Here is a 22,750-nt window from a genome sequence, read left to right as displayed (position 1 = left end):
GCAGTTCATTTCATGAATCATACTTGCAAGGTAATATAACATTACATTTTTAAAACTTTTTCAATTCAAGTGATCCAATTATAAATCAAAACATAATTTTTATAATAAATTCTATATTTTTTTGCAAGAACATTTACCATTCTTAGAAAGTATGGCAAAAGAAATCTAAAAAAAAGAATGGATAATTGAACTTCGTGCAGATATAAACTAAATGAACCAATAACGCCATAAAAATTTTAATATCTTATCAATTAATTCTGTAAAAGAGAAAGAAATATGTTAGTTACCATGGTTCTAACATGAACTTTAGTTATTGTTTAAAACTTAAACCAAACTACATTTTATAAACTTATATCAAACTTTTTTTTTGCATATATATTAGTATGATTGTTGCATATATTATTTGTTCTCTTTGACCTTTTTTTTCCCGATTAGCTTATAACCTTTTTTGGCAATATGATTTATAAATTTGTGAGGTAATATATATATATATATATATATATATTTTATACATAAAATTGCCATATGTATTTTCTTTCTACTGGGCAAACGTCTTTCATTACTACTGGTATATATATAAATATATATATATATATTATCAAAATAAGTCTTATTTTTTGTGAATTATTATTAGTCAAAATGTTGGATCTATGTATTATATTTCTCTCTCTAAACTAGATCATAAATAATAATAATAAAAAAAAAGTCCCCGTCTTAGCCTGGCTGTTTACCGAACTTCCAAGCAAAAGAACGTTTCAGGCTTCAGCTTAAGAATCTCGTGACTCGTCGCCGAAACAACAAATATAAAATTTACGGACCGAAAAATCCAAAAGAATTATTGCAATCAATATCTATCTCTATATATAAAATCGGGTAATTACTTCTACGAATTCTGAGTGAGTCATGGCTACGACATCATTTTTGACGCCGACGCAGAGGTACGCGGCGGGGGCTTTGTTCGGACTCGCTCTTCACCAGGCCCAGATCCATCGGACTCACCCTCTGGGTTTTTTGACGGCCGACGAGCATTCAGATTCTGAGCGAACCAGTAGTGGTAGCAGTAGCGACTCCGTCTCCGAGGACCCCGAGCTTTGGGTCCACCAAAACTCCGGCCTACTCCGGCCCGTATTCACGTGAGTTTCCTTATTTTGATCCTTATATATTCACCTACGTTTTGGCCTTTCTCTTTGATCCTGTTCATGCTTGCCGGTCCGTTTTGTCGTTTACCAATGAAAGGCAAAACTAATTCTACGGAGAATTGGAATGGAAGTGGTACTTTTTTGTTTTTGTTTCTTTATCATCTCAGTTGAGTTGGTATTTTAAAAGAATGGGGGTGCACTAACCAATTTCACAGAGGCTTGTAATCCAACAGTCACAATGCTTGGTGTACTCACATTTGTCAGCTTCACTCATTTCTCAAGCTGCCAAAGTTAGGGTGAATTTAGCTGAAATGGGCCCTTTTTTAAAAAAAATTTAATTTGTTATTTTGTACTCATGGTGATTTATAGAGTTCTATTCGTTTGCTATGTTTGGCTGTTGAGAATTGGATCAAGAGAGTCATGTAAGATGTTAAATCCGGGAACTTTCATCAGTATTGATTCAAAAAATAAAGAATTATTCCTTCTCTTAAAAAATAGAATAATTCTACTTATCAAAAGAAAGGAAAGAATAATTGTACTCGCTTGTGCCTAATACCGCCATTTGGGTTGTTTAGATGTGTTATTGACTTTATATGTAACTGGGGCAACGAAAAAACAAAACTTTCTTGTGATTTTTGCCATTATCGCACTCGCTTATTGTTTCAAGGGGCAAAGTACACCTGTAGTTTTGGGTTGCCTTTTCGTTTGGTTCAAATGGGAGAGAGAGAGAGAGAGAACTAATCTTTAACTGTTGCATTTAACCTCTTCAGCGAGTGATCAATGATTAGGTACTAGTTTTTGACTAGGCTTTTCTTTTGAGAGTGATCATTGAAATTAAGTCTTTATCACGTTATGAACAGAAATTAAGTCTTGACCACGTTATGAACAGGTTTTTGGAGATTAATCCTATTGCCTGGTCTGGACTAGAGGAAACTGCTGGGTCTTCTCCAGCTAAGCATCATATTGGAGCGGTATGTCGTTTGATTTCCTGTATCCCCCTTCCCTCTCACTGGCTTGGCTGCATTCATACATACATGAACATACAGAACTTGCTTGAGGATTTGCTGTATGAAATTTGATGTTTAAAAAGTGGATTAAAAAAAATCAGGGGCCTAGAATATGTCATCTTGCTCTTCCCTACCAAAACGTTTAATTTCGGGTGTCAATTTGGACCATTATTTATTGTTTCATTCTGGATTTTCACTCACAGTATTTTTGTCATTGTAGAGCTTTTGAATTATTTGACTGAGATTCATATTATTATTTTAGTGGTCATCTCCATATGATTTATGCTTAAGATTTCATCTTGTCACAGTTCTTGAGGTTACTCTCAGAAGAAAGTGGTGATACTTCTTCTGAAAGGGCAGACCAAGAATTTGCTTTGTCTAAAGCTGTTGATGTTACTGTACTTAGTATGGAAAAAGATTCCGAATCTTCCAAGTCTAAGAGGCAAAAGCAACTTGAATATGAACATGAATGTCGTGAGAGATATTCCACTGCTGAAGTGCAATCAGACTTTGAAGCTGCTGATGTGCACTTGGTTCAGGAGACGGATGGTACTATGTTTGATGCTAAAGATGCACATCATGGATTAATGAGTAAAGTGGATGTGAAACCAATTGAAGAGGTAACAATGATCGATTATCCAAGGAAGGTGACAGTTCTCTATGTGCTTCTTTCAGCTTGTCTGGCAGATGCAAGTGATGACGACAATAAATGTAGCCGACGAAGAAAGGGCTATGATGCTCGACATCGTGTAGCTTTGCGGTTGCTGGCAACTTGGCTTGATATCAACTGGACAAAAATGGTTTGTGTACACAACCTCTAGGTACTCTATTGGGTGTTGTAAATATTGATTAGAAAAATTTTCTTTTTGTTAGGTTCTATGATGGATTCAGAGAGGATTTTTCAACTTTCTGATAATGTGTAAATGATATAGACCAGATATTATCTTACTTTCAGCGCAATTCACTATTGAGTTGCAATTCCTTCTTTTTCCTCTGTTATATATAATCATAACTTTTCCTGTGTATTTGGGCTATGCCTAATTACGTAGTTTTTAATAAATTTCTTACTTATAAAAAAAAAATATTGTCATTTTTTTATAATACTGGATTGAAATTTCTTTCTTTCTTTTTTCTTTAAGTTAAAAAGATGATGCTTTTATTTATTTTTCACCTGGTTAGTGAAATTCTTGTTTCACAGGAAGTTATTGAGATTATGGTTGCTTCCTCTGCAATGGCTTTGGCAAAAGAGAAAGAATCAGGGGGAGGAGGAGAAAAACAATCTTCAGAAAAGAAATGGGCTAAATGGAAGCGTGGTGGTATCATTGGTGCAGCTGCAGTAACTGGAGGAGCCTTGATGGCAATAACTGGTGGTGTGTAGCCCTTTAAATTTGTTGCCAGAAAATTCTCACTTAAATTCTGTTCTTATGGTTGTCCTCTCTCTCTCTCTCTCTCTCTCCCATTTTGAATATTCAACAGGATTGGCTGCCCCAGCTATTGCTGCAGGACTTGGTGCTCTAGCCCCAACATTAGGCACTCTCATCCCTGTGATTGGAGCTAGTGGGTTTGCTGCAGCTGCAAGTGCAGCAGGAACTGTTGCTGGTTCAGTTGCGGTTGCTGCATCATTTGGAGGTGAATGCTTGATTTCATTCATTGGTTTGAAAATCTTCTCAAACTATCTTATCATAATTTTTTCCATTTGCAAGGACAAAACTGAAGTCTTTGGCATGTCCAATGTGTCCGGGGATGCTGTTCCTGGACACCTGGTGCCAATAAAAAAAATTGTGACACCCCCATCCCAATAATGTCACTTAACTACGTTCTGTAGCATTCTATAGTTATTAAGAAACCTCAACAGGATATATGTAACAAATCTGACATTTGTAATCTTAAGCAAAGACCATAATGTCATACAAAACCTATAAGCCTTGGTGGTAAACACATTCAATCCTTCACTAGTCAATGTCTCCTCTACTTACTGTGCCTATAGACTCGTCCTTCTCATTACATGGGACCTTTTAAAAGTTAAAAGCAAAAATAAGTTTAATATCAGTAAGTAGCACATCATATAGAAAAAATGTCGTTAAATAGGTTTTCCTTTAAAACGTTTTTGAAAGCACCCTTAACATACATGTACAACATTAATAAAAAAACATTTATCACTAATCTCTTATAATGGCCAACACAAATTAGCTCATTTGTCCTAGGATGTGCAGCGGTTTCACTTCCTGGGGCCAAAAGGGGAACTGCCTCTCATATTAGATGTAAAACATCGTGGTGGACCACAACTTTGTGGCTTGCACATCCACCCGCTTGCTTTGGTATCATTGCATCCTCAATTGCTAAATATAAAAAATTCACATTCATTCATCATACTTTCTTTCTTTAATTTTTCTTTTCCATTCTTTCCTTGCTCATCTCTTCTTTTCATAACATTTCAAAGTCATAAGCATTTGCGTGGCTTTCATAACATGAACACATATGTACATATGCATCACGCTAAACCATGTCCAAATAATATACCTGGAAATTATGATAGAAGATATAACATTTTAACTTCAACATCAAGGGCATGATCACACTACTTACCTCACCTCCTTGAGTTTTAAAATGTCAGCACTTCTTTTTATACTAAAATAATTTTTATTAATATAACAGGAAATAAGCGTAGCCCAAGTACACATGAAAAATGTCAACACTTCCTAAGCAACCTAGTGTTCTAAGCCATGTACTAAGGGAAGGACGAAGTGGCAGAATCTGTCCACTTGAATTCTGAGCTTATAGATCAAGTTTCTGCTCTTTTTTGTGGTTGCTTTAGGTTTCCCTAGTCATAGAAATGTTAAGGAAGAAATGTTAGGTTGCCCATCTCTATTAATATAATATCGATTACTTATCAAAAAAAAAAAAAAAAGGAAGAATCAAAATTATTAGTAAAGGAATAAATTTTGAATCTTGATGAAATTTTGGCAGCAAACTCATCTTTGCTTGGTTTAGAAGTTGCACAACTACTTGCATCATCTAGGGATCTTTTCTAGGGTTTGATGTCGGAGGTTTGGTGTGTTTAGCGAGTAGAAACATAGTTCAAATCATTCTAGAACTTGCTTATCAAAAAAATCATTCTAGAATTTAGGATTTTGAGGGTGAAATAGAAGAGTTTGAGGTTTGATTTTCTAATTGGATGCTTTTGAAAAATGGAAACCCTAAAATTTTGAGTGTGACATATAAGGGTTTTAGGTTCGAATTGGATATGCCTGCTTTTCAGAAATATCCTTATTGCTTGAGTGATATATTCAAAGAATGGCTGATACCTTTTGATTGAGTTGTGGGGGTGATCCTGGCTGCTTTTCAGAAATATCCTTATTCCTTAAGTGACATATTCAAAGAATGGCTGATACCTTTTGATTGAGTTGTGGGGGTGATCCCGGCTGCTTTTCAGAAATATCCTTATTCCTTAAGTGACATATTTAAAGAATGGCTGATACCTTTTGAGTTGTGGATCCTATTACATTTTCCTTAATGTATGATGCAAAAAATTTCTTCCACTGAATGGCCACATCAAATAGTTGAGTTCAGATTTCATAGAGAAGTCACAATGACACTGCTGTTTGGGCTTGCTAAAGCAAGCCCTTACACGATTTTTTAGTTATTTAAGGTTCAATAGCTCCACTAATATAACAGCTATATGTTTTCCCAGAAAATTATTTAAGCATTAGTGATGCTTTGCTTATATGATGGAGGACTAATTTATATGTATGTTCAACCCAGCTGCTGGAGCTGGACTTACGGGGAGCAAAATGGCTAGAAGAGTTGGAAGTGTTGATGAATTTGAATTCAAAGCTATAGGAGAAAACCATCGTCAAGGAGTGAGTGTTGTAGCTTCCATTTTATTTTATGGGAACATTTCATTGTTCCCTTAGAAATACTTTCAATCTGAAGACTATCTATATGTTCTTTTGTGTTTTATGGTCTTCCTCTGTTTCTCTCCTCTCACTTTCTCTTCTTGACAAACCATACTCGATAAAATTTCTGGAGTTAAAACCTTAAATTCTAATTTAACTTTTTGTATCAGAGGCTGGCAGTTGGGATCTTGGTCTCCGGATTTGTTTTTAACGAGGAAGATTTTGTAAGGCCTTGGGAAGGGCTAAATGATAACTTGGAGAGGTACATATATCGTTCCATCTTCCAATAGCTAATATTACATTGTGTTGGGTTTATTAAAAGTTAAAAATAATGTTTTGATTCTCGTACTTTCTGCTGTCTGGCTAATAAAGGAGGGTTAAAGAAAAAAAGAAAAAAATCAAAGCAACTCCATTCATGGCTCACTCGAATTTTAATCCTTTGTTTATTTTTCCTCTTTTCTTCCTTTCTTTGTTTATTGAATGGAACATAGGAGACAATCTAACTTTCTCTTCGCTTTCCTTTTCTATTCTTGAATTTCACTGCTGAGGAAAGATACAACAAGAATGTAAATGCTTGTTTTCATCTCAATTCTACCGGAAATAGGGTGATTCTATTGCTTTTAAAGTATTTGGTGTGTTTTGTTAGAGTGCCACTTTCTCTCGGTACTGTTTTCACTGTATTTAATATTCTACCCATCTGAGACCTGTTAGTTTCTTCTCTAGCTCATTTTAAGGTTTCATGAGAAGTGGATGTACTAAACTAGATAATCATCTCATTGTTTTTTATAAGTAAACGATTTTATTAATGATAGGCATAGCCCAAGTACACAAGGTGGTATACAAGAGATAAGACCTATCCTGGTTGTAGTGCTAGCAATGACAATCATTTCATTTTTGACCAGTATAAGGTAAATTTGTTCCAACTGTTCTGAAAGAGAATCTTTTTCCTATCTCTCTGCATGTTGCCTTTAGTTGCTTTGGTTGTTATGAGCTATGCCATCCATCATTTTGCTTATGGTGTGATGGATTTGACTTTTGTTTGGAAGATATGATATTAATGCAATATTGATTTAAACCTTGCATTTTCCTTCTGTTTTTTATAGTTCTTATGCTGATGAGTTTTTTGTTGAAAAATAGTAACTTAGATGCTCAAGGTTGTGGAGGGCAGAGCAGAATTTACATTGTTGATATCTCTTATGACCTTGACAAATCTTTAGGTATGCGCTGTTGTGGGAGTCTAAGAATCTAATCGCAGTGAGCACTGCTATTCAGGATTGGCTTACTTCAAGTAATTGAATCTGAGCTCTAGCTGCTATTGTCATTTATTACTTTTTACAATCATAAGAATTATGTATGAAGTTGACGTTGTTGCTACTTGCTATAGGACTTGCCCTGGAGTTGATGAAGCAAGGTGCAATGATGACTGTTTTAAGCACTCTTTTAACGGCATTGGCTTGGCCGGCAGCGTTACTTGCAGCTACTGACTTTATCGATAGCAAATGGACCATTGCTGTGGACAGGTCAAGTTTTCACCCATATTAGAAATTCCTATAGTAATGTCTCAAAAAATAGCGTCGTATTGGCAAAGGTCAAAATAACATTGTTTAAACTTTTAAGAGTACTAGCACAATTTGCTGGATGGTTGATTCACTGATCATGTAATTTTATATGTGCATTTCTATCTATGTCTATGTTTTTGTGTTTTGTCATTTACAGATCGGACAAAGCTGGGAAGCTGCTTGCTGAAGTATTATTAAATGGATTGCAAGGCAACAGGTACTTGTTAAAACTATTGTTTGCCTTAAAAAGTTCAGCCAAAGCAATCTATTTAATTTCTATTGTAGGCTTTTATGGATATTTCAGGCCAGTGACACTTTTTTTTTATAAGTAGGCCAGTGACACTTGTAGGTTACTCACTTGGTGCACGGGCGATTTTCAAGTGTCTCCAGTTTTTGGCCGAGACTGAACATGATGGTAACTGATGCTAATCATTTTGTGAATGGCTTGGATTTGCTAGAGTGATTTTAATTCTCGTCTTCTAAATACTCGCAGCTGAACTTATAGAAAGGGTTGTTCTTCTTGGAGCACCTATATCAATTAAAGATGAGAACTGGGAAGCTGTTAGAAAGGTGATTGGAGTTCATTTCCTTTCCTCAAAGCAGATTTTTCTGTACTACATATCTCATTCGAGGAAACACTCTATTACCTCATGCTGTATTGCAGATGGTGGCAGGAAGATTTGTGAATGCATACTCCAAAAATGATTGGATGCTTGGAGTTGCTTTCCGTGCTAGGTATGAAAATTGAAAATTTGGGATAAACTTTCTCATTGCATCATTGGATTAACTTCTACCACAGTGCGTTGACGTACATGAGGTTGCTTATCGACCACTATTGATTAGACTATAGTCCAGACACACCTTGTTCTGGTGATCTTGTCAGTCAAGTTAATGGACTTGGCCCAACTTTATTTTGTTTGTATATGCTTTTGAAGTTAATATACATATGACTCCTTACCTTAAGATGTTCTACATCTCCAATGTTACCACCCATGTCAGCCAAATTTGACCAAAATCTGTATGAGTACCTCAAACTGAAGGTGCAGGTTCAGCCTCCACCTGAACATTTAACTTGCTTGAGTTGCAGCCCTGCATTTAGACAAATTCCATTGTTGTAGTGCTTGCTATTTCGATCTACATTGTAAAATAAAATTTCACCACACGTCATTTCATGGATTAGCCCTTCAAATAGAGCTGCTGTTAGCTACAGGCTGCAGCTCAGTAAATAAGTTGCTATCGAGATCTTGCTTCTTTACAAAACTAACAATTACTTTTGAACAGCCTACTTACTCAAGGATTAGCTGGAATTCAACCCATCAGTGTTCCTGGGATTGAGAACGTAAGGTGTTCCGTTTATTGTTTTGTGGTTGCACTTCTTTGTTGGAATTATCAGCATTTATTGACAATACTGCCTCCTTGTTCACCCTAAATGAAAATGGCTGGTCTTCCACTTTTGCAGGTTGACATAACAGATCTTATTGAAGGTCACTCTTCCTATTTATGGGCTACACAGCTAGTCCTTGACCAGCTTGAACTGGATACATATTATCCTGTTTTCGGGACAATTCTTTGCAAACAATAGAGCGTTTTCCTGCTAGTTTTGCCCCTGGAGCTGGTATTGTGATTGTTCTATCATAACTCTTATTGTTGATGGAAGTGTTACAATTCCAGTATTTGGACGGATTGCCTCATCAAGCATGTCGATGCATGCCGCTTTGTTTGGAGCTTCTTGGCTGCTATTTCGCCTTTTCCTTTCTTTTGTACATAGACCAAGAAAGTGTAAATAAACGTTCAATAGAAAACTGGTAAAAATTGTGGATTATATACATGACACCAGCTTGGAGACTGGAAATATAGGAGCAATATAGTTCCCCATTAAAGTTTATTGAAGAAGTTGGAGAAATTGAATGTTTTCTTCATAAATCACACAAGCATATAGACCTCAGCTGTAGCTTCTCCTTGACAATGGAAAGAATTTCTTTTCAGAGGACAATTTGAAATGCTTATATTTTCATAACGAACTGCCTTCGTAGGAAGAAAAACTTTATTATTATATAATATGGTGTAATAATTGAAGCTTTGGCTTCATATAAGTAATGCTTTGTGCTTTGAAAAATATATGATATTGTGTAATACAATTTCTTGTAGAGATTGTTATTTTATTATTTTTTTAAATACATATATCTAATGTATATGATATTGTTATTTTATTTTTTATTTTTTAAATGTACGTATATTATTGATCTTCAATTTATTAAACGCTGAAAAAATTAATTTACAAATCTATTTATTGATGCAGTCAATATAACGATAAAGCGAAAGACTAATATCAGGTTAGCATAGAAAATATTGATATTTTGTTTTTTATATTATGCTTTTTATCTCAAATTAATAGATTATTACATAATTTAACTATTAAAATTATGAAAACTGTATCAAACAAGTTAATTTTTATTCATCTTACAATTAAAACTTGGGCAATTGTGCTATTTGTGGGTTTTTGTCATTCATGATTCATGCTATTTTTAAACTGGCGTGGCATATTACGCGCGATTGAAACGATTCGTTTAATACTCCGACGCTATCTATGGACGAAAATTCGATTCTATCGAGAGTAAAGAGCGATCAAGAATGAGCGATGGAAATTAGGGAGAGGAAAAAGAGCAGAGAGAGAGAGAGAGGGATAGAGGCCATGGATGGGAGTGAAAACGAGGGAGGAGACGAGCTCCAGAAGCAAAGCCGAGTGAAAGGTTCGAATCTAAAGGGAAAGTCTTGCAAGGGCTATCTTTACTACCACTCCGCTCTCAAATCCAAAGCTCGCAACCCTCGCTGCATCGGCATCTCTCGCACCCTCCAAGATGGTTACTCTCTTTCATTTTTCTCTTAATGCTTTCCTTTCCATTTTTTTTTATTTTTTTGTTTAAATCCAAATCTAATCATCGATGGAACTTGGCTCCTCATTTCTCACCAAGGCCTCAAGTTGACATCAATTTCATAATTTCCCCCCCATATTTGTTTTTCTTCGTATGGCTAGTTCGTCGCTTAGCCTTTTTAGATCGTCTATTAAATGAATCGTCAAAACTTTCACATCCATATGTGCCTATAAGTATGCAAGTTGATGCTTTTCGGATCCACATCAATTTTTGATAATATTTGCGGCTTGTATGGATTAATTGAAGTTATGCTAAATGGTAATGATTTCATAATACATGCTAACATAGAGTCTGGTGATCAGTATCTGGATACATCGGTGGACAAACGGAGATAGAAGCTTCTACAGAGTCCTAATGATTTCAGTTATGCTTGTGTTGGTTACTCCGTCTATTTGGATAGAATTGGACAAGACCTGGCGATTGATAAGCAAGCGGAAAGACAGAATTGCCAATATGTGTAGGCCTTGAGGTGGTTGTCCGTTCTCTCCTTTTCTATGCGTGTGTGCCCCCCATTTCAGTTTGTAGTCATTTGAAATGTTACGAGTTTGACGCATTTGATTGCCTTATTTCCTTGGTTATGTGTGACTAGTGGATCTAGTTACTTATAATCCTGAATTTGGAATTTAATTCTAAAAGATATGAGTTACTGCAGGTTTTAGTGGACATAAGAGTTTCTAACGATGAGCCTGCTTCTGCTCCTGCTCATATCCATAATAGAGAAGGTAAGGACAATTTTGTTTTACGCTTCTTTTATTTGGTCTTGATGAAGAAGATTTTTGTAATATATCAATGATAGTATGGCAAATTGTGGGCGATTGGGTGGGTGGGTGTGTGAGAGCCGTGGTCTATTTTTGAAACACTAGTATCTTGAACATTAGTACGTTCATATCTTCTAAAGATGATGTTTTGTATTTTTTTTATTAACTTGTGTGGCTAGTGAAGACCACCTTTTTAATTCCTCTATGTGTGTGTGTGTTTTTTTTCTTTTTTTTTTGGGGGGGGGGGGGGGGGGGGGGGGGGGGGGGGGGCGGTTAATTAAATCTTGTCTCTTTTGCAACAAAAGTTGTACAACTTTAGGTTTTATAGTTTCATCAGCCATGACAGGGTCAATCATAGTGATGAAAAGTGGAACAACCAAGCAAGACATTTGGATGACCGTGTTGTGTGCATATGGCTGCATTGCTATGCATATGGAATAAGTCACCCATTTTCTTTGTATTTATTTGTTATGCCACACTGTTAACAAAATAAATGTGGAGCTAAATGATAGTATGTATTGTTTAGTCAAATAGTGGCAGGGTAGTCACAACTGCTGATACAGCCTTATTTACTTTTTGGGGCTTGCTCTCTTTGTTTCCAATATGATTCATTAACTAGCAGGAAACATGATACATATCGTTTTATGTGGAAGTTTACTATCTGTTTGTAATAAGCAGCAGCAGCAGCACCAAAAACAAAAACTCTCTTTACTGTTACAGAATGTCTATGAACTATTGTTTTAGGTCCACTTTCTTGCGCTGGAAATTTTCATGCACAAAGATTTGCATCGTTTTGGGAAATTCATCTGTGTTTGTATAATTCAGCATGTTTACACTCTAGTTTATTATTAATCATTTTGATCCTTAGGGTTCTTTTTTCTGAATTACCTCAGCCTCGACGACACAAACCACCACTTTCCGTTGGGGATGATTTCATTAGCAGGCAAACATTTAATTCAACTTTTGAGTAGTATCAATAAGAACTGGGGCCCATTTATCTTCTGAAACATGTTTAGATGGTTGGTGAATATGGCTTATCTGCTTTTAATTCTAAACTGCAGGTTTACAAGGAATGCAAATTTGGTTGCTTCCGGGGTGGCCAGGAACATTCGAAGAGTGGGGAACTCCATAAAGGAGACTGTTGACGACATTGTATACCCCTACCGAAAGCCACCAAAGTAAGATGGCTGACCCATGAAATATGAATAGAGAACCAAAAATTGCAAACTATCTGGAATTAGCTTTATCCCGGAGTTGTCCTACTCACTTTGCAGTGCAGCATTCTTTCCTTCCATCATCCTTGCATTCCAACACGAAAAAGGTGACTGCTAGGAAGGGGTCTGAATTATTCTTCCAGAAGTGCCCAGTCCCCAAGCCCCTGTGAAGTTATCTACTGTATTTATGCTGTTGTGCCTGGTTGGGGAGGAGGGCGTCAGTGTTTTCTCTATGCTATAAATAAGTTAACTCGTTATGAGTTGTGAGATACTGATAAATGTTACGGATCATTTTACTTCCTTATGTGAAGCAATGCAATGGTATCGCTTTAGTGCTAAAGAACGAGGAAAGGATTGTGGGGTGGGTTGAAATGCACTCGGCTGGACCCATTTTCTTTTTATTACTTTTTTGCCCTTGAATTCGTCTTCCATAGACGGAGGAAACCAACGACTGATATTGATGGTGGTTTTGATCCAAACCCAGTTTGTGCAACTATTATTAGCAGTGTGAGCCAAGTTCTAGACCGTAAAGCCAGAGTCAGAGTTCCGTCGTGATTTTTGTTTTCAATTTTGTTAAATTCAATTTAATCAATGCATAAAGATAATAAAAGTTTTACATATCTAGGGAAAAAAGCTTCAAATACCATCTAAATGATTAATAATCATGGACAATAATGTAATTGGAGAAGAACACTGAAAGGGCGAGAGTACCGTACAGGACAGTGCAGTTCTCTGCATTGATCCAAGCATGAAGAAATATTCTTCGAATGAATTATAAAATTATTTTTCGGATGAATTATAAACTCATTATAATTTTTTAATTAGAAAATAGGTCTAATTGCAACTTCAAGTAACAGTAGGGTTGGCAGAAATGGTATTGGTAAATAACGGCTATTCCATTTGTTATTCTTTAGTAGGGGTGTAAAAAAAATCAGTTGAATTGGATTAAACCAGTTTGTTAGTGGTCTAGTGCAGTATTGGTTCTTAAGAACCAAAAGCAATCCTAAACTGGTGCAGCATCGGTTTTCATATTTTGAAAATCGGTTTAAACCGAATCGGACCGGTATATATATTTATAATTTTTTATATTAGATGTTAAATTGCTAATTAATATAACATCAAATTCTAATCTTATTATTCAAGTCTATTAATCTTATAACATAAATTTAATATAACATTTGATATAATATATAAATTTTAATCTTATAATATAAAATTAATATAACATAAAATTTTAATCTTAAACATAAACATTAATATTAAGTTATTAATATAAACTTACTTTTGATATATATATATATATATATATCAAGGATAAATACATTTTTGGCATAAAATTATAATATATATTTCTTTTGTAAATATGTTTCTACACATTTGATCTTATATACTCGTATAAAAAGTATAGAACTTGTATAGATTATAGTTGAATTCAATATTATATTAGTATGTGTTAATTATTATAAAATAATGTATTTATACTATAATATAAATAAACTAATAATTTAGTATACGTGAACATCATATTATTACTAATATAAATAATCCATAAAACTGGAAAAATTGGACCAAACTTGACCGAAACTAAAAATATAACAAGTTTTAGTTTCAGTAGTGAATCGGTCCGATATCAGTTCTTAAATTTTTAAAACCGGTATATCGGTTCAGTTTTAAAATATATACAAAACCGAATCGAACCGAATCCATTATACCCTTATTCTTTAGTTTGGTTACGATTCTAAGAAAAGAAATTTTATGGGAATAATTATTCTCCAATGTGAATAACTATTCCTTCTAAACATAGAGAAGAGTATTAATGTAAGATTTTCACACATTAATTTTTTTCAAAAAGTTCATGAGTAGCCACGTCTACCCACCACAACCCCATTCGGAGTGTGGTACGGCAACCCTCATGGGCACGAGCCATGCACATTAGGGCTTTTGCTTTTTCAAAAAGAAAGAAGAATAAAAAGGAAAAAATAGAAGGGATACAATTTAAAAAAAAAAAGTGGACCATGGTGGCCACATGTGGCATGCGACCAGAAATAGAACCTTAAGGCAGAAGTAGAACCAGAATTTTTTATTGGCCCAACGGACATGAATATAAAAGTATGCGAGTTGTTGTAGTCTTCTTCTATATATGTGTATTAATAAAGATCTATTTAAAGACTTGAAATAAAAAAAAAAACAATATTGTAATTGCTCAAAATCGATTAAATAATGAAAAAGCTAACATTGTTCTATAAATCCATAATAAAATCACAAATAAAGAATAAAAATTAAGAAAATAAAAAATAAACTTTGTTGTTGAATATCCTTGTAAAACTTCTATTATATATATATATATATATATATGAATAATCATGGGATATATGTTGCATTCACTACTAATTATTAACTCAATTGTGAACACTAGCACACCTTTCACTCTTTCCATTTTCTCTCTAGAGCAGTCCTCCTCAAAAAACTAGATCAGAGGAGGGGGTTCGAGCTTCGGCTCCTCCCTCATCCCCCTTCTCTCTAGTTGTTTCTTTTCTTTTTTCTGGTTTTGTGTATTTTCTTTCAAAGTAGGGCAAAATGCATATCTATGTTCTCCGGAACCAGGTGACCACCACACGCCCCACCGCAAGATTTTCAAGGCACCGATCCTTCAGACAGGCGAAAAATATCATCGAACGGAGCAGCACGTGAGCCACACGTGCGGTCCAAAGTTTGTGTGTGACATCCACCGCAATGAGAGCTCTACCGCTGCCACGTGCGGCATTTATGAGACTAGGGTCATCGGTTTCTTCAGATTTGACTGTCTGCTATACTTCCAGAGTGGCGTGTCCCTCACACACCTCCACAATCCTTGTGTTTGCTTATTTGATTTCCTCTAAAGTTGAAAATGTGGATCTACAACTTTTCAAGCTATATTTCGCTATTTTCCTACGTTTTATTTACGTTTTTTGTTATTTCCTTTGTTTTAGCTTAATAATAAAAAGAAATAGTCTCTTAGACAATTTGTCCATAGAGTGAAAGTCATATCCTCCTCTGGAGGGTGGAGTTTGAAATCTTTGCTTTGAATAGAGTGTGATCTCTCAGACAGTTTGTCTATAGAGAGTTCTAGAAGTTAAGACTATACTAGTCACAAAGGAATTTATGTACTGGTGGAGCCCCAACCGTGAGTAGTTGGCTTGTAATCTGGATTTTTTCATATATTTATCAGTCACAATTGTAGCTTCGCTTTCATGAATGAATGCAGTCTATTTCTAAAAAAAAAAAAAAAAAATCAATTGTTGTTAACAAAACCACTAGCTGGTAGAAGACTTGAACAAAAAAGTGTCAACAAATAGAAAAAATGAAGTTCTAAATATATCAAATAACTTATAAAAAAAGACCAAGAACTTTTCTTGACTATTATGAGATGTGAAAAATAACAAAATAATTAGTGTAAGAATGTGAGATTTTATTAATGATTAGTGTATGAAAAATTATTGAGAAAATAAAAGGAATTTGGAAAACTAAGTGATAAGTAAGATTTTTGAAAATTTTGGAGGATCAAATTGTCTTTATACGGATGACATCTTAAAAAACCTATGTATTAAATAGGGCTTTGAAAAATTTTTCCCTGAACAAAGTTTAGCCCTTAACCTGAAGGTGGCTTAAGAGCATTCCCATTGGTTTCTCCATATCTCCTCTATCCCCTATAATTTAAGAAAAAATTTAGGGTTTTGAAAAAAAACCCTCTCCATCCCAATTCTCATTTTTCGGTTTAGGTTTATGGTGTGTACAGTTGTTTCCGAACGACTGTACATCCCATCGCATTCGGTTCGACCTTCGTCCCACGTCTTCTTCTCTCTCAGTTGGCCCCTTCCTCGCAACACCATCAATCACATCCTCTCTCCATCGATAATTTTTGTAAGTTTGATTTCAATTTTTTCAAAATCGTTACCGTTTCTCTCTTCCCTCATTTTCTTGTATTTTTCTTGGATTATCTCTCTCATTCTCTGTTTCTCTCTTCCATTTTTCTTCCTCCCGACACCATGATCAAAGTAAGTATGCGATGGAGAGCCTACAACTCTCTCTGCGTCGGCGATGTCTTCGCTGTTTGGCTGCCGATAAAGCTTGCAATGCTTTCACCAACTTCAAATTTTTTTTTTTGTCACTCTCGTTTAGATTTATGATTTTGGACTTTGTTTGAGGAAACCGCTTCTCATTTTTTCTTGTGTTGCCATTAATTTGTCTGTATTATTTTGGTTGTGTTAACTGTTTGGCTACCAAGAAAGTGATGATGCTTTGACACTTTTTTTTTAATTAATTTGTTGCTCTCATTACTGTCCAACCGTTTTTCTTGATTGATCCATTTATTTAGACTTGAGATTGTGGATTTTTTGGGATGATCTATGTTGATTTTTTGGCTGTATTGATTGCTTGGTTGCCGAGAAAGTGATGAGCAATTTCACACGGATTTTTTTTTTAAAAATCTGTTTCTCTCATTGTTGTCCAACCAATTTTCTAGATCGATTGTTTGTGGTTTGCGATTGTGAATTTTTTAGGATACTCTGCGGTGGGTTTTTGGCTGTGTATGTGGTTGGTTGTGTTGGCTGTTTGGCTGCTGAGAAATTGATGATGCCATCACACTGATTTTTTTTTAATCTGTTTCTCTCATTGCTGTCCAACCGTTTTTCTTGAAGAGAATCTGGTAGAGTTTGTGGTTATGGTATTTGTGAAATTTTTGGTTTTGAGGAGAATTTAGTAGAGTTTGTGGTTATGGTATTCATGGGGTTTTTGGTTTTGAGAAGAATTTGGTAGAGTTTGTGGTTATGGAATTTGTGAGATTTTTAGTTTTGAAGAGAATTTGATGGAGTTTGTGGATGTGGGATTTGTGGGGTTTTTGGTTTTAAGGAGAATTTGGTAGAGTTTGTGGTTATAGAATGTGATTTATCATTGTTTGTGGTTATTCATTCATTAAATTTGTCTGTATGGTTTTGGTTGTGTTGGGCGAATTTATTACTTCCCAGCATTAGTGTTTTGATATCTAAAAAATGCATAGTCAATTCCTTAAACTAATTCAGTTTCATTACTTTTTCCATGGGTAATTTGTTCTATGGTGTTGGGTCATTTGTAGTGTTTCGTATCTCTCGGGGGAGGAAGCTATTATTAGGTTGTGATATGGTGTTATAGTGCGAGTTAATTCACAAGTCTTAATAGAGCTCCATCGATATGGCGGGATAATCCTCACCCGGATTGCCATATTGTAGTTTGTGGTACTTTCTAGAAAAAGTAATGGACGTTCGAGGGGGATTCTGCAGCCATTCAATGTGAAGGAAATTCTCACCATGACAATATTATCAATACTAAGACAGTTTAATTTTTATATGGGTTGTGTAAATTGATATTTTGAAACAAGGAAATTGGCTATTACAATTTCAGATTCTATTACAGATTACTTCAAATATAGTCACTACAAACATGAAGGAAATACAAATGGAAATTTAATTAACTCAAATATAGTTTATACGAACATGAAGGAAATACGAATTGAAATTTGATTAACTCAAATATAGTCACTATAACATGAAGAAAATACCAATCAATTATGCAACATGTCTACTATTAGGAATATAATAGTCATTGATGTTCAAATAGATCTGTTTGTAGCTGATGATGTGCCAAGCTGTCTCTAATATGATGATGATGCTGGATGAAGTCCGTAAGCTCAGTTGTATGATTGCGCGACAGTTCTGGGACTTCATCATCAACTTGATCATACTCAATGTTCGAACCCTCACTATCATCATGCTCGTCGTCTTCAATGATCATATTATGTAGAATAACACATACTTTTCATTATATTTGTTAGTTCATTGACTTTGAACATTCAGGAAGGTCCACAAATGATTGCAAATCATTGTTGAAGTACCCCGAATGCACACTCGATATCTTGTCTTGCAGATTTTTATGCTTTCACAAAATTTTTTTTCTTATTCCCTTGTGGTGATGGAATCGCAATGTAATACCCCATTTGGTAGTATTTGTCATTGATTGTGTAATTGACTGGAGAAGCACGCTCTTGTGCAAGTTTCGTGAAAATAGAAGACCACTCTAGCACATTAATGTCGTTATGTGAACTGGATATACCAAAAAATGCATGCCATATCCAGAGATCATATGAAGCAACTGCTTCTAAAATAATAGTTGGTTTATGAATGTGGCTGAAGTACATACATTATCAAGCTGCGAGATAATTTTTCCACTTCCAATGCATGCAGTCAATGCTTCCCAACATTCCTAAAAATCCCTATTGTTCACCAATCGCAAGCAATAGAGCAATATCATTAGCATTTGGAAACCGCAAATATTCATCTGAAAAAACACTTACTATTGTCTCAGAAAATCTTTTAAGGCTCTCCATTGTAGTGCTTTCACCAATACGCATGTATTCATCTATAAAATCTCTAGTAACCCATATGCTAGCATTCTAAATGCTGCGGTTATTTTTTACATAGAAGATAAACTGAGTCTTCTAGCATTATCTCTTCTCTGGATAAAGTACGGCTCTTAAGATTATACCTCATTTAGAATACAGAGGAATAGGGGACGGCTCATCCGAAATTTTCTTCGAAATAGATTCGAGGGATATACTAGAATTTCTACGAAATAATCACGAAATAGGAGCTCCTGCCTTTGAATATGATCACGCCGAATAAACTTACGTCGTTGGCGATTGGTACGATGCCTCGATGACTATTCATCGGTCTCGTCATTAAGAACAATATTCAATTCATCTTCAGAGGATAAGTATGTGAGCAACTTGCGAAAGAAGGTATGAGCCATTTGATGAAGGGAGTTGGAGATCAGGGGAGATTGTTGAATTTCAATTTTTTAGATCAAATGAAACATAAGATAGTGAGAATGTGAATGAAGACAGAATGCGTATTTATAGAGAAAAAAGTTACCGTTACATATAGGACAAAAAATGTTACTGTTTGAGACTAGAGATAAAACGCTACTGTTGGAGAAAAGATAAAGAATGTTACCATTGGAGGTAGGAGTTCAAAATATTACCGTTTGAGAAAGTTTTCAAAATCTTATCGTTAGAGAAAGGAGAAAAAATGTTATTGTTACAGAAATAACAAAAATTTTTATCACCAATACGTGGTTATTAGAAAAACTGATAAAGAGTAGATATTAAGAAAGACCATCATGTTAGCAAATGCACATATTACAAAATTACTATTTTTATAATATGGATTTCGGTTTAAAAAATAATACTGTATCCGGTAGTTAAAATCGTATAAGTATTTAGTAGAATGTGATATTTAAATAGAAGATAATAAGACAAAATAATTAGTAGTTAGATTATAAATTGAAGTGAGTGAAAAAAATAATAAAAAAAGAATAGAAAAATATTATTTTATAGAATAGAGATATGGATGAAGAATGAGATGTAAGAGATTCTTAAAAGATGAATAAAATTTAGGAAAAACTTTTAGAGAATGTGATTTTTAGTTAAATTATAGGAAATTTATGGGGAACCTAATGAAGATGCTCTAAGCCACACCTTGTTGTCATCAAGAGTTTCACACAGCCAATTCATGGCCAAGGGGATGGTTTGGCCACCATGTATTTTTTTTAATTTTAAAATTAAAAAGAAAAATAATAATTCTTTTGAAAAAAATCTATTAAGACATTCATGTTTTGTGTTAAAAAAAAAAAAAGAAACAAGAGAAATGATATTTGCACTCAGATAGCGCGCAAGTGTCGCGCAATCCGTTTGTAAAAAGTAAATAAATATGATACTTATATGAAAATTTTAAATTTTTAATAGTGGATCCAATTCTTTTTCAATGATTCTACAATCTATAATTGTATATAGTGTTACTCAAAATTATATATAAAAAAATCTATTTATCTTATTTTTATTATAAAAAGGATAAATGACATTACTCTTTTATATATATACATGTGTATATATATGTATGTGTGTATGTATATATATATATATATATATATATATATATATATGCTAGGAAAGGAGCATAGTGCTTGCCTAGTTGGGTGAAATGATCTTTTTAGAAAAATAATATATTTTTAATAAAAAATTGATCAATCAATAATTTAATGCATATGGAAAAAAAGGTAGCAAATATTTTTGAATAATAATAGTTAAGTGGAGTATAATACTTACATGTTTACATAGATTAGAAAACAAAAATATTAGTTCAAAATATAGCATAGTTTAATACAAGTTTATCATATTGATAGTTTTAGTAAACTTGTTTAGGACAACTTTAATAGAAGTCTAACAATTTAAAGGACATTGAAGTTTTTGTGCTGAGTCGATCAGGGTCTGCAACAAGTTGAATCATCCATTCTTTTTGTAAAACTTGTGCTGCAACATTCTTTATATATAGTAAATGCTCATGCATAATAAAAACTTAATAGCTTTGCATGATTAATAAAAAGGTAAAGAATCTATATGTAGACAAATTAAAAGAATTTTTCTTATAAGTTGCTTTTAACAGATTTTGTTATTTTTGTAATAAAAAACAAACCATCAAATCAGATCAATTAAATCAAAAAATAAAAAAGAGAATAAAACAATGACATGCAAACCAAAAAAATAAATCCATAAATTTGTTTAACCGAAGACATACAAAATGCAAATTATCATGAACTGCTAACCCAAAACTCTAAAAATTGAAAAAATGGGAGAGAAACACAAAAACACATTGTTAGCACACAAAAAAGAAGAAGAGAAACACAGAGATTAAAGTAAATTGAATTGTACAGATTTTGTTTGGAAACCATATATAAATAACTGAACATAAGTAAATTTCTTAGTTCTATAATTTAATCACTTTTATACAATTTATTTTTAAAAGTACTATACAGAATTGTTGAATACAAGAACCCTTCAATTTTTGGTATAATATGATCTCAACCTAAACATTTCAAACCTCGTATAAGAGCATTGACATCAGTTTCGGTAAAATGAAATAATCTCTAAAATTTGATGAATTAGGGTTTAAAACATCGGTATTGGATTTGGTAAAGATGAAAACTCAAATTTTGAACTACAGGAAATTTATTTTTATCTTCATATTTGAAGACTCGCTATTCATTGTCTATCCTGATTATTTTATTACAAAATCACTTCTTCCAATTGCTCTCTCCATTTTCGCCTGTAATTCCGTTTCTTGCCTTTCTTTCTTCCATTTCTTCCTCTCACGTCCCTTTCTTCCATTTCTTTCACCCATGAATCCAAAAAAAAGTTTCATTTCTCCCTTTCAAATTTTCCTCTCCATTTTCTCTCTTCCCTTTCTCTTTCTCTCTTCCCTCTACAGCCCGACACTCCCTCTCTCCCCTTCTCTCCATTTTTGATTTAGGTTTCGCTAAATCCAATCTCATAAACTCACCATTCCCCATCTAAATCACGCTTGAGGAGCATGAGGAAATCTTAGTGATGTCGTTCGAGTAAATTGCTCTTGAGGGGTCGAGGAAATTACTACCCAATCAAGGAAATCACTGCTCGAGGGTATTTTCTTGCATTTTTCTGAGCACCCAAATTGAGAGCATTTTTCTTGCAATAGAATGAGTTGAATTTGTTGGTGTCTTTAAATATATTCATTTTAGGATATCTCTTTTCCTTCAATTTTTCTTCTTTCAATTTTCCACACTTGAAATTGGTCACTGTTCAGGTCAATCCCCATACGCATCAACTGAAACTTTGTGATTTTGGGAGTGCAAAAGTATTGGTTAGTTTTTCATTTCACTCTTGCTATTGATGGTTGCGTCTTTTTTATTTGCTTTGAGAGTAGCCCCTTCTGCATTTTATCAGGTGAAAGGAGAACCCAACGTTTCTTACATCTGTTCAAGATATTATCGTGCTCCTGAGCTCATCTTTGGTGCCACCGAGTACACAACTGCAATAGATATATGGTCTACTGATTGTGTGATGGCTGAATTATTTCTTGGACAGGATGATTGATACTTGAGTTTAACTTATTAAAAAAAAAAGATTGATACTTGAGTTTATACGGATACTTGGCCATGTTTTACAGCTGCCTTGAATATTCTACTGTTAATGTTTTGAATCCAACTTCTTTTTCAACCTTTGTTTCCTGGTGAAAGTGGAGTTGATCAATTGAGTTGAGATCATTAAGGTGAGCTTCTTCAATACTTGACACCTGTCCACGCGAAGTTTTACATAGAACAATTTGAAATTCATATTTTGGCTACAAGTAAAAAAAAAAGTA

At 34.2% G+C, this 22,750-nt stretch overlaps 1 protein-coding gene and 1 pseudogene across 2 annotated transcripts; both read left to right on the top strand.

Moving 5' to 3' along the window:
• The first annotated feature begins 700 nt into the window (after positions 1-700).
• On the top strand, positions 701-9,504 carry LOC121259004 (transmembrane and coiled-coil domain-containing protein 4). 2 transcript variants are annotated; one of them, XM_041160470.1, is made up of 15 exons: positions 701-1,133; positions 2,029-2,110; positions 2,455-2,946; positions 3,345-3,516; positions 3,623-3,775; positions 5,909-6,006; positions 6,213-6,304; positions 7,260-7,330; positions 7,427-7,562; positions 7,759-7,818; positions 7,934-8,016; positions 8,095-8,171; positions 8,266-8,336; positions 8,883-8,940; positions 9,061-9,504. In XM_041160470.1, the coding sequence occupies exons 1-15, from the start codon at positions 904-906 to the stop codon at positions 9,181-9,183; spliced, it is 1,998 nt and encodes a 665-aa protein (XP_041016404.1). In that variant the 5' UTR covers positions 701-903; the 3' UTR covers positions 9,184-9,504. The 2 variants fall into 2 exon arrangements, with proteins under 2 accessions (XP_041016404.1, XP_041016405.1); XM_041160471.1 differs by lacking the exon at positions 701-1,133 and adding an exon at positions 1,796-1,927.
• Positions 9,505-10,293: 789 nt separating this feature from the next.
• On the top strand, positions 10,294-12,884 carry LOC121260106 (annotated as a pseudogene).
• Positions 12,885-22,750: the final 9,866 nt, after the last annotated feature.

The sequence above is a fragment of the Juglans microcarpa x Juglans regia genome, chromosome 4D (genome assembly GCF_004785595.1).
Source record: "Juglans microcarpa x Juglans regia isolate MS1-56 chromosome 4D, Jm3101_v1.0, whole genome shotgun sequence".
NCBI classification, from domain to species: domain Eukaryota; kingdom Viridiplantae; phylum Streptophyta; class Magnoliopsida; order Fagales; family Juglandaceae; genus Juglans; species Juglans microcarpa x Juglans regia.
Note: the sequence above shows the minus strand (reverse complement) of the source record. Positions and strands in the feature narration are given on the sequence as shown.

Bases quoted from the DNA above. Each gene is read 5' to 3' on its own strand.
- LOC121259004 (XM_041160470.1), top strand. From the start codon at position 904: ATGGCTACGACATCATTTTTGACGCCGACGCAGAGGTACGCGGCGGGG. The intron at 2,947-3,344 runs GTTTGTGTACAC...CTTGTTTCACAG, and splicing joins ATATCAACTGGACAAAAATG to GAAGTTATTGAGATTATGGT. The intron at 8,017-8,094 runs GTAACTGATGCT...AAATACTCGCAG, and splicing joins GGCCGAGACTGAACATGATG to CTGAACTTATAGAAAGGGTT.